This window comes from Pundamilia nyererei, unplaced genomic scaffold, assembly GCF_000239375.1.
Source record: "Pundamilia nyererei isolate P.nyererei 1_Seehausen unplaced genomic scaffold, PunNye1.0 scaffold00015, whole genome shotgun sequence".
Taxonomy (NCBI): domain Eukaryota; kingdom Metazoa; phylum Chordata; class Actinopteri; order Cichliformes; family Cichlidae; genus Pundamilia; species Pundamilia nyererei.
In genome coordinates, this window is record NW_005187416.1 from 6,001,866 (window position 1) to 6,014,202 (window position 12,337).

At 43.2% G+C, this 12,337-nt stretch overlaps 1 protein-coding gene across 2 annotated transcripts in view; it reads right to left on the reverse strand.

Moving 5' to 3' along the window:
• The window catches only part of LOC102213522 (hexokinase-2-like), a 24,861-nt gene extending 15,561 nt beyond the window's left edge, over positions 1-9,300 (reverse strand). Inside the window, exons 1-2 of one of the 2 annotated variants that reach the window (XM_005725463.1) lie at positions 9,247-9,300; positions 5,688-5,804 (exon numbers count right to left, since the gene is read on the reverse strand). In XM_005725463.1, coding sequence (XP_005725520.1) covers positions 5,688-5,804 — 117 coding nt within the window. In that variant the 5' untranslated portion in view covers positions 9,247-9,300. Of the gene's footprint in view, positions 1-5,687; positions 5,805-7,441; positions 7,566-9,246 lie in introns of those variants that run through there. The other variant, XM_005725464.1, reaches the window with a different exon arrangement.
• Positions 9,301-12,337: the final 3,037 nt, after the last annotated feature.

Consider the following 12,337-nt stretch of genomic DNA (forward strand, 5'->3'; position numbering starts at 1 on the left):
GAGAAAGTTTTAGCAGAATTGTGGAAGTTTCCCATTCATTTCAATGGGACAAATTAAAGGAAAAAAGTGTAATATTTTAAAAAGTATAATAGTAATAAACACCAAAAGATATAGCCGGAAAGAGCAGAAAGAGCAGAACAGTTTAGAGTTTGAACGGAGAAAATCGGCTGAAAACTGAGGGAGTAGTTCGAACTCAAAAAACGTACGGAAGCGACAGGAATAATAAAGAATAAAGAGAAACAGGATCTCAATAGTGTGGATGCCTATTAAGGCATCCACACAATTAAATGTGTTTTATTGGTTATTAACAGTAATTATAAAATACCTTTTAAAGTAAATATCACTTTAAAGGTTCCTGCATGTTTGCTCAGTCTGACACAGTCTAACATTATGGTTTTAGCCTCTTATTGCACTGATCAGAAGGGAAAATCCAGAAGCTTTAATCACATGATGATGATGTCTTTATCTTTGCAGATAACTTATCAGAAACAAAGAATTTAACACTTTAAATGTGCTGAGCAAAGCTACCAAAGTTTATTGAGAATTCATCAGAAACTTCAGGCTAGCTTAAGTCACGGGGATTCTTCTGTCGGTGAGAAATGATCCAGATGTTGTCTTACACATTGCCACAGCTGCTAGCATTGATCAGTGAGGTTCAGCATCAGGCTCCAGGGCTGGAAAATGAAGCCAGCACTCTCAGGACCACTCAAAGACTCGTACAGCCTGGTACCAAGTATCTTGCACATTGAAGAAAGGAGAGTCCATAAAGTATGTGTGTATAAATATCTGTGTTTGTTTACAGCAGTGGAAAAAATGAAAATGGGCATAAAATCACGTGAAAAACCAACATTCTCCCTGAGTGACCAACAGCAATCTAATAATCTTCACACAAAAGCACCAAACACTCGTTACACAGACGTAAACAGAGCAGGTAATATTTAAAGCACGCAAAGAACAGGAAGTAGCTGCGAGCTGCTGCGAACTGTTAGTGAGTGAATTCCTGACAGAGGTCAGGAAAAAACAGGAACAAAGGATCATATTTTTCATTTGTCAGATTCATGGTCAGTCATTGGTTTACTAACTTAAATCATGACTTTATGTATTTCATCATTTTTAAAGTGACAACTTCCAGTTTTTCAGCTGCAACTTCATGAATAAGAAATCGGAGCCAAACCTCCTTATTTCCACGAAACTGTGACAAGCAGCACGATTGCATCGATTTCTATGACATCCAGGGAGTTTGTTTCTTTTTATGATGATTTTTAAGGGCGAGGCTCTGATGACTCCCAAGATGATCGCCAAAGACTGTCACCAAGACCAAAGGTTTCAGCAACCTTTGGTTTACTGGTCCATGTCCATGATGCTGGCGACTGATCCCTGACAACAATAAGCAAAACAAACCAAACGCGACTAAACTAAGACTAAAAACACCGGTTTGTTCCAGGATGAAATCAGTCAGCCAGTAAAGCTGAAATTGATCCTCTAAAGTATCTGTGCCAGAAGAAAAATCAGAGTATTCACCAGATGAAGAGTTAAAAGTATCCGAGAATATTGGAAATAGTATTTCGGGACCATAACGGACATCGAAGGAAGAAGTTGAAGTTCACAGTCAGAAAAGACGGAAATGAAGGAAACTGTGAGACCACAGAAAAAATGTGACTCTGAAAATCTGAGGGAATTTCTCAGAATCGTTACTCAGTTCAATTCAGTTGTATTTATATAGCGCCAAATCACAACAACAGTCACCTCGGGGCGCTTTGTATTGTAAGGGTGAGAGAAACCCCACTGAGCGAGCGCTCTGGTGACAGTGGGAAGGAAAAACTCCCTTTTAACAGGAAGAAACCTCCAGCAGAACCAGGCTCAGGGAGGCGAAGAAGACATGACTGAAAAGAAGAGAGCCAGAGATTATTAACAACTAATAATTAAATGCAGACTGGTGTCTAAAACAAACACTCAGTGCATTATGGGAAGCCTAAAGGAGCGCCCTGATGGGGTGATGTGGTGCCACGAAGTCTTAAAGATAAGATGGAGAGAAGAGGAAGACCTCCGGGAAGACTCGTGGGTGTAGTAAAGAACAGGGTGAGATGGAGGAAGTTGGAGCTGTAAAGGAAAGAAGTTGTAATAAACTTTATTTACACGATGTTTTGTTACGGTTCTGACAAACCTGTCCAAGCACATAATTCTGCCCTGAATCCGAAGCTGCTTTTCACCTCTGACCTTTCACACCTGCGCTCAGGTACCTGCACAGTAACGTGGACACGGTCTGAAGAGCTGTGCAGTGATTTTCCAGCTCTGAAGGAAGCCGGGAAAACAGCAAGGCTGAATTGTTGCTGCCATCTCCAGAGGATCATTACTCGCTGTGTCAGCCCAGCCTCTTCCTGCCTCTGATTTCACGTAAACACATGTTTGTTTTGCATTCAGGTTCGTGTCACCATCACAAAGCCTGACGAAGGCCTGTAAGCTGCTGCGAACACGCCCTGGCAGCCAGTGTTGTGAAATGTGTGTGTGCTTCCAGGTCTCATGTTGTAGGACTTCTTTGGCAGGTTGGCTTTTTTCCTCCCACCGTCACACATGTTCTTTACGGTAAACGAGTTTGAACAGCCCTGCCGCTGCAGCTCCGTCCTTACTTTAAGAAGCTTTTAAAGTAATCTGTGTGGAAGTTTAACTTTACATTTAGAGCTCAGCAACTCTGCTGTATCAAACTGTTATCAGTGGTTAAATTATTGATTCGCAGTCAGAAATGAACCTGATATCAACCTAAACAGCAGCTGTGGTTGGAGTTAAACTTTGTCCCAGGATCAGATGCTGCCGTGAGGCAGGGATACAAACGTGTCTGCCTCCTCTTTGTCTCTGACTGAGTCCTCAGCTGCAGTACTTTTCCAGGAGCGAGTTTTCTCTCCTCCACTGTCCTCGCTCCTCCTCGTGCCTCCACGCGCTCGTTTCTGGGTTCCTCCCTCCCAGCAGGCGAGGCTGACTTCATTCCTCCATCAAGACGGACAGGTACACGTTTAGCCGGGAGGACGTTCAACATTTGGAAGTGAAACGAAAGTTTTATGTGCTTCATTCAATTTAAAATAAACTTGAAATAAGATAATGGAGAATAAAGGTGCCGGTTTGAGCAGGTGAATTTAAGGGGAAGTGTGGGGGAGATATTATCCTGTTAAAGCACATCATCCAAACCACTGTGGTTCAAAAGTAACCGGACACCTCCTAGCTTAATATTTCTTCTGTAGTATCAACACTGGCTGCTCACAGCTGATCCAGAGGAAGTGAAGAAGAAGAAGATGAAACCAGTCGCTGGCACTGTGGCTGCACAGCGAGTCAGGAAGGTGTTTCCTGTCGTAAAATGGCTCAGGGCGATCTGGGTTCGGCTGCCACTCTTGTGGCAGTTGAGGAAATTCAGCGCTCAGAGGAAGCGGAGACGCCAAGCCAACAGCACGATGACTGAGTCAAACACATTTTCACTCAGCGATTCGTGTGTTTGATCCATCGTGTGGCTCGGGTACAGCTGCTCCGTGCTACTGTACAGAGTCAGTTATACGTTTTTGCTTTGCTGATTTTCTCGCTGCCTTTCTATTCCCTCACATAGAGCCTACGTGTCTGTGTAACAGCCTTTGTGCTGTGTATGTATGTAGAGCGCATACATGTTCTGGACAGTTCTGCATACTTTGAAGCTTCAGTGAGACACGGCAGTGAGACCTGCTTGCTGCCACGGAGGCCTTTTGAAGCCAAATGTGTGGATGAAACGTTGGAGTCCAAGTAACAGACTCATAAATGTGTGAATTTTACTCACTGAAACTGAAGCACAGACTTCAGAATGGTCTGAAACAGAAATGTTAGTCAGAGAATCGACTAAAAATGCCCCAAACATCGTAAGCGGTGAAGGCGAGCAGCTACATGTAGACGTGTTTATCTCTGACAAAAGGTTGAGACTGACTGCTGGAGCCTCACATGGACGCTGGAGGAACTGCAGCACTCCTTTATTCAGCTCCAGAGGTGGAGCCGTGGTCGTTCTGATGATTACTGATAAAACACATCTGCAAAAACAAAGCTGATTTATGCAGAACAAAGTAAACAACAAGGAACGCATTCTTGGAAGATGAAATCCTCGACTTGGAGACATCGTTGTGAGTTAACAACCTGAGGGTGGATGTGTTCATGACTTCGCTCTTAGTTCATGTTTAACGTTGGAGTCATATTTTTGTCACTTTAAAAATGATGAAATACATAAAGTCATGATTTAAGTTAGTAAACCAATGACTGACCATGAATCTGACAAATGAAAAATATGATCCTTTGTTCCTGTTTTTTCCTGACCTCTGTCAGGAATTCACTCACTAACAGTTCGCAGCAGCTCGCAGCTACTTCCTGTTCTTTGCGTGCTTTAAATATTACCTGCTCTGTTTACGTCTGTGTAACGAGTGTTTGGTGCTTTTGTGTGAAGATTATTAGATTGCTGTTGGTCACTCAGGGAGAATGTTGGTTTTTCACGTGATTTTATGCCCATTTTCATTTTTTCCACTGCTGTAAACAAACACAGATATTTATACACACATACTTTATGGACTCTCCTTTCTTCAATGTGCAAGATACTTGGTACCAGGCTGTACGAGTCTTTGAGTGGTCCTGAGAGTGCTGGCTTCATTTTCCAGCCCTGAAGCCTGATGCTGAACCTCACTGATCAATGCTAGCAGCTGTGGCAATGTGTAAGACAACATCTGGATCATTTCTCACCGACAGAAGAATCCCCGTGACTTAAGCTAGCCTGAAGTTTCTGATGAATTCTCAATAAACTTTGGTAGCTTTGCTCAGCACATTTAAAGTGTTAAATTCTTTGTTTCTGACAAGTTATCTGCAAAGATAAAGACATCATCATCATGTGATTAAAGCTTCTGGATTTTCCCTTCTGATCAGTGCAATAAGAGGCTAAAACCATAATGTTAGACTGTGTCAGACTGAGCAAACATGCAGGAACCTTTAAAGTGATATTTACTTTAAAAGGTATTTTATAATTACTGTTAATAACCAATAAAACACATTTAATTGATATTGTATCTGCACAGGGACTTTTTAATGCTGTGTTCTCATTAATTAGCATGCCGACATGCAGAAATAAGACATGTATCCTGTGTTCACTGGACCCTAATATGTTGATCGTAGTGTATATGTGCATGTGCATCATCCCAAACTCGTCTTAGACGTGTGACTAAATCGCAATCAAATGTACTAAATAATTGACCAGACCAGGATGATCAAGCTCTATTCAACACTCAGATTCTTAGTAACTAATCTCTAAATGAATGCTGACATGTGTGCTACATGTACATTGTTGTGCAGTGGGATGTGTGGTCACATGTTTAAATAAATATTCATGAGACAGCAAAGCTAAAAGTGCCTGTAATTATTATTTTGCTGTATAAAATAAATATCTAGCTTGCAAAGAGAAACGATAAAATATGTATTCATGATTTATGTGTTTGGTGTTTATGGCGTGTGACTTTATAAAGTGATATAAAGAACATAAAAAACAACAACATGATAAATTTAAACAGACTTCTGTGTTTTAAACATAAATGAGACGAACATGTGCTGCAGGCCTGGCAATGTGGGTTGGCTTTTTGCTAGTTATCTATCGAATACTGTCTCTACCACAAAAATATCATACATACCAACAAGGTGACACGTACCTTACTGAGCACGTCCGGAGGGATGCCGTCCAGGTGCAGGGCGGCGGTGTCGCCGCTCATTTTGGCTTTCTTGGTTATCTGAACGTTGGACTCGCCTTTTGCTTGTTTGTTGCTCATCTGGATGAAAACAGGTTAAAAGACGATGAATTAAGCTGACAGGGTTAAATGATCAGAAAAAGAGGACAATAAGACTCAGATAAAATTAAAGAATTAAAATTAAGATAATATGGCGTCTTCTGAGACGTCACCCCGTTGTTGCCCTGACAGGTTTTAAAAAAATCAATCAATGATTTTTGATTTGCAGACTAATTTTCCCAGAGTCAACGTCACAGCATCTCACGTGCCCGCGAGTTTATAGCGTCAGTGGTCTGCATTTATTTGAGCTGTGCCATAACCACAATGATTGTTTGTGAAACCCGACCGGTCTTATTCTGTGGTTCATACAAAACGGAAAAGTACGGATTTATTTAGAGAAATTAAAACACTGGGGGGGAAAACTATTTTTACCACACTCACGATCAACTAATCAAGTGGACGCTTGTTGCCATGCAGCACCTAAAATATGTGTAAATTTCTACTTACTAAGGAGCAAGTTGAAATTTTGATACTTCAGCTGCATGAAGAAGCTTGCAGATGAATCAAATCATCATTAAAATAAACTCCATTGCTGAAACATGTTGCCTGAATGATCTGTAAAGATTAAAGCTAGCATGCTAACTCTTCATTAGCAGCTCCACGGGTGTCATGTCACAGGCAGATTATGTTTATTTTATTTAACAGATGTGATACACAGCAATGAACACGAACACTGAAGTTAATTATGTAAATATGCCCAAAAAAGCTGTTTCAGTTTAGAACCAGACCGCAACCTCGTGCTAATTTGGACAGTGTGTATTCTGCTGTGGTTTGCTAGCTGTTGCTAGGCAGAATTGGCCTCAGAAGTGGCGCTGCAGTAAAAATCTTGTTGCAGTTGCTTCGGTTGCTGTCAGCTTGCTGTGTTCTCTATCATATCGAGACTCTCTCTTCCCGAGTAGAGAGATAGTCTTTTATTCAGAGAACCAAGGTTACGGCGTAACCATAGAGTCGCTCCACAATTTGGATGGACAACTCCAGCTGTGATGCAAAAAGTTGCACCTGTTGAAGCGTTTTCGTTTCAGCAGTTAGACACAGCTTTTCATTTAACAGCGAACTGTTTCTGTTTGCATCGCACTTTTTCCAGGTTTACTGCGCTCGGAGGTTAGCTCATGATTTTTAATGTAACACCTTTATCTCTTTCACCAAGCATGAGCCTCAGTGATCCTGTCACCAGGGGAAAATGTGTTGTTCCCTCAAAGGTATCAGCAATCGATTTCACAGCAGCTGCCTGCAACCACTTACAATTTTACAGTAAAAGTCACAAAAGTAAAATTTTGCTCACTGTGATAACCCTCAGAGGTCATTATTAATAAACCGAACACTTTGCTGTTAGAAAACATACATCTTATCCTTTTAAAACATTTTCTCCCAAGTGTTGGAAATCAGCAGACAAAGTAATCACACTGACTCATAAGGGTGTTACAGTGCTCAGAGACCTCATAACATCCAGTGAGTGTTATAGTCAGGGTTAGGATAAGGCTGAGGTCACGACCCATCACCACGTGGACCTGACAGTGTCAGATTTTACCCACTGAAATGAAAAAGCTTTAACAGAAAAAGCTGCAAAGCATCTTTAGTAGAGCTAAAATATATTTATAAAAGTAAGAATTACTGTTGACCTGCTGTGCTGATGCGTCCTCGGCGTAAACTCGGGTTTTCACGCAGGGAAACAAAGTGAGCGCCGTAAAGCAATGATTAAACGTGCCTTTGAGCAAACATCTCGAGGCTTTAAATGCTGTTAGATGCAGAATTCAAAGCACACAGAAAGGAAGGTGCAGCGAGGAGCACACGAAAGAGGAACAAGCGTTTTCTTCACATCCTCCAGTCGACTTGACGTGGACATGAATAACAACAGGTCCAAATGCAAACATAGGCCCGGAGTAAACGTCATGTGTCCTGTGTTACTACCTGAAGTGTCAACAGAGCACACCTGAGAACAGCTGGGAGCCGTAACTGGAGTTACGAGCGGCGAGTTTAAAGGAACCTGAAAAGCTGCTTCCACTTCAAGTCCTCAGAGTCAGCAAAAGGACTCCCGAAATCCAACAGCGTGACACTGTGACCAAAATAAAACAGTTTTCTGAAGTGAAACTGGACAATGAAGAGACAAATGCATGACGGCGTCTGATGACAGCAGGATTTTACCTTTTTTTGAAAAACGGGGAATATTGATGATGCAACACTTGCAGTCAGCTTTCACATGTCGCAGGAAGCTTTTATTTCACTCTAATAGTTACTAAATGATAACGAAACAGTTTTAAATGCAGGACGTTGACAGTTTTAGTGATGACTTTAAAGCCACAGCAGATTTTCCTTCATTCAGTAACATTGTTTTAGTTTATTGGGGTATTTTTATCTGTTTTTATTATGTTAGTGTTTTATAATCTGCTCTTTATAGAGCTTGTCTGGTCTTGATGGACGCCTGTTTCCAGAATTGTTTGAATTCGCTCCTTCAATTCAGCAAGGTGAGGAAGTCTTTTGGCCGTGTTGACATGAGAGCGTCACACAGGTGCTGCAGACGTGTCTTCTGCACATCCTGTTGTACTGACCTTTGACCTACGATTCTCTGTGAACCCCACAGACTCAGAGCCAACAACCACATCACGTTCAAAATCACTTCCTTCCACACTCTGATGCGCGGGGTGAACTTCAGCAGGCCGAGTCTACGTGTCTGAATGCTCAGAGTTGCTGTCCTGTGACTGGCTGATGGTTTTGTGGTTCTTTATTTGCTTCCTGCCTCTTTCTCTTACAGCATCCAGTAATTGAGTAAATTTAAAAACCCGTGCAGAGCACTGAGTTACACTAGAGCAGGGATCAGGTTGTGACACCCGTGACCTCCTGTGGATTAGGGTTTTTGGGTGGAGTAGCCTCTGAGATCACATTACAAAGTAAAACAAACAAACAAACAAACAAACAAACAAACAAACAAAAAAAACAGCTCCCAGGTAAACCTGCAAGCTTCACTGCTCTCCACACCTGTCAATTCTGAAACCACGCCCCATATTTTTCAGGTGACACCTCATTAGTGACGTAAAAATTTCTGATTCCTTTGCACTTTTATTTTGAAACAAGTTAAACTGCCTGCATCATCGCGCCGACAGGTTCCTGAGACTGTGCGGTGACCCAGCGGAGAGGTCGATATGAAGAATAACAGCAATGATCAGATTCCGGCTGCGCCCGAAGGCAACATGAAACAAGTCTGACTAGTTCTAACTGAGCAGCGCAAACCCGTCAGAGAGACCGGGCTAGTGACAAAAAAACAAAACAGCGGCTCGGGGTCCTTTACCAGGACGCAGGGGGTCTCAGGGTGAGACAGGATGGGCGGTGAAGTCACCAATCAGCCGCTCGCACTGATGCAGACACTCGTGCAAACTCCTCATCCTCTCTGCGTAAAAAGCCACGGACAGTGAAGCGAACTCAGACTCACCTTTGCGTCCGGCTCCGCGCGCTCAGCCTCACAGCTCTGAGCTTCCTTAATGAATGAGAGGCAGGGAGAGCGCGTGAGGTGCTCATTTTGGGAATCGTTTACACCCACTTCGTGTCGCAACACGGCGACCTCCCGCTGTTCACGAGGGATCTACAGCTGATCGCGCGTAAAAATGCTGGGGTCGTGCCAGAGAGTTTCCGATGTTTCTGCGTGTTTTACGTGGAACATCTTTAACTGTATTACTTGTATTAACACACGGTGGTGATGTAGAAATATGACGGAGGCACATATAAAGTTCTGAAGTTCTCTATGGTTCTGCGTAATTGTACCCACGCTTCAATCACTGACAGCGTGTTTGTGGAGCTGTGATGTTCCTGCTGCTCTCTCCGTCTGAGCTCTCATCAAAAACACATAAAACAGTTTGTGACCGGAGCTGTTTCTGGACCAAAAGGACTCCACATCACTCACGTTTGACCTGCTCGTGACGGATTACAGGTCAAAAAGTCACTTTTAACAGTTTAACCAACCTCCAGGGTATGAAACCACCCACACACACACGCACACGCGCGCGCACGCACGCGCGCGCGCACACACACACACACACACACAGAAATGATTAATTATTGGTGATTTAAAATGAATCCGAGTCACGTGGATCAGTTATCACGTTTTTCTCTTTTCTCTCTTTCATGTTTGATGTTCTTAATGTCCTGTTTCTATAACGTTTTATTTATTACATTTTTCTCATATCTCTGCTGAGTTACTGCAAACACAGTGCTGTGCAACAGTTTTATTTCTTAATATTTCCAGAGAAACACCAACAATCATATGACCCCAAATGGGCGACAGTGGGAAAGAAAAACTCACCTTTTAACAGGAAGAAAGCACCAGCAGAACCAGGCTCAGGGAGGGGGGCATCTGTCACTGGGGGCAAATAGGTCATGAAATCCAACATGCAGTCACCTTTCATGGGAGCGCCGGCCGAACTCCTCCCATTCATTTCTCCAGCTTTTCCTGCACAGCTGAACTTCACCGTGAATATCAGTGTTTCTCTGGATTTAGGCAGACGGCAGCATGTGAGTCAAAACGAATTTCAGGAAACTAAAAGCAGTGTTAAGTGTCTGAAGCTGTCTGCGACCCCCCCTCCTTTTGCTTGCCATTTCCTACATACACAGACTGCAGGCTGGTGACAGTTTGGGAATCTCCAGCTCCAGAGTGAGGACGCCCTTATAAAAGGAACTCACCTGTGGCTAGAGGTGGCTCTCTGCTGCTAGAGGTGGCACATGTGCTGAGCTGCCCTGGATCTTTTCATTTGTTGTGTAAGGTTTGTGGGGGGGGGGGACCCTGCACATCTCATGCATGTAATGTTTGAGTTTATTTTGTGAGTTGAGGAGTAGCACTTTCTTTTCTTTGTTTTCCTCTTAGAGTAAACCTCAGTTTAGTTCTGGTTTTTATCTCTTTGGTGTTTTTCTTTGGCACAACCTTTCTCCCCCACATTGTTGTATGGCTTGGAGACATTGGTTTCTTTGAGGAACAGCCCAAAAAAGCTCTTATCTGCTACAACACTTGTACCGACTTATTGGAGTTGGTGCGTAACAACCAGACTTTGGTTTTACTCTCTGTGGTTTTATTGTCCAGCAGCCCGAGGAGGCAGATGTTCCCGTCTGACGAGGGTCGAGTGTTCCTCGAGAACGTGAAGAAGTTTGTTCGGTTTTAGTTTAAAATTGACACCTGGAAGCAGCAAATCCGATAAAACGGCCGGACTGCTGTCTCTAGGTAAAACAATAACAGCGCTTCATTCCCTCTGGCATACTTCAACTCCATCCAACCACACCTCCGCCTCCCACCACCTCCTCCACTGAGGCGTTCTAGAGCCAGCTGCCACTGGGACACGCCCACAACACCTGAGGTGCCCAGACGCCTGAGCCTGAATGTCCGAGCTTTCCCTGTGATCCCAGCAGGACGGGAGACTGTTATCCTCGAGATGCGGCTACTGACCCACCTGGAGTCAGGCCTGGTGGGCTTCAGGAGCTCGAGCCGAGCTGCCAGAATACAGAAGCGTTAACAGTTTTCCTGCTTTTCTGGAAAAAAGAAATGTTTCATAAGAAAATGAGCAAGAAAAACCTCCTGTGAACCAGCTGACTTATTTCAGTACACAAACGTCACATTTCACCTTGATCCTGTGAATATTTTCAGAGTAAAAGCTCTTAAAGTACACACACCGATATTCCTGCACACATAAAGTTATATACATCTCATCATACATCGGTCAGGTCACAGCTGGAGCTGTCAGGTGACTGTGTGGTGGTGTATGAAGAACGTGACTCACTGATGTGTTACTCATCGTTGAGCAGCTCGGTGGTTTCTTTGTCTCGTTTCAGAGAACCTGTCCACTAAATAAACCCAGGAAGTTGCAGAAACCCCGGCTCCACCTGTGCTGCTCGTTATTCTAAGAAGCTCATTTCTTCATCCAAACTTAAGTTGCGCCTTTATTCTTTCTAAACTTTCGCCTGGTGGTGCAACTCGCTCAGCGTTGAGACAGCGAATGTTTCAACACAGCGGCCACAGAATGCTGCGAGGAAACTGAAACCTAAGGCTGGAGCAAATGAACCCGACGACAGGTCGTCTGGGGCCTCCTGAAGGTGCAGAGATCATGTGAAGGACGAACGATGAAGGACACGAAGTGTTCGGAGTTCAGCGCAGTTCATTTAAGTCTGTTTTCATCAAAGAAATGGGAAGAGGTTCGATTCAAGTGTTTTGTGGTGAGAGGTGAAAAGAGGTGAAAATGAGGCAGAAAGATCTTACAGGACGGTGATGTTTTCATATAACTCATCAGTGCTGCGTTCACTTACATCAGGAATAATCAGTAAACTGACTTTCACTGCAAAGTAAGAGAGAAACTCTCAGTGTTCAGACACAGGACGAGTCAGTGCAGAACAGGAAACACTCGTTTATGAGATTTTATAGAAAACATTCACAACAATATTGATTTTGATCATTTTTGTCTTGTGAAGACAAACAAGTCAAAGCACTTCTAGTTTTTCTTTCTTTAAGCTTCAGTTTGGAGGCTGAGTAAGAATAATGCACATAA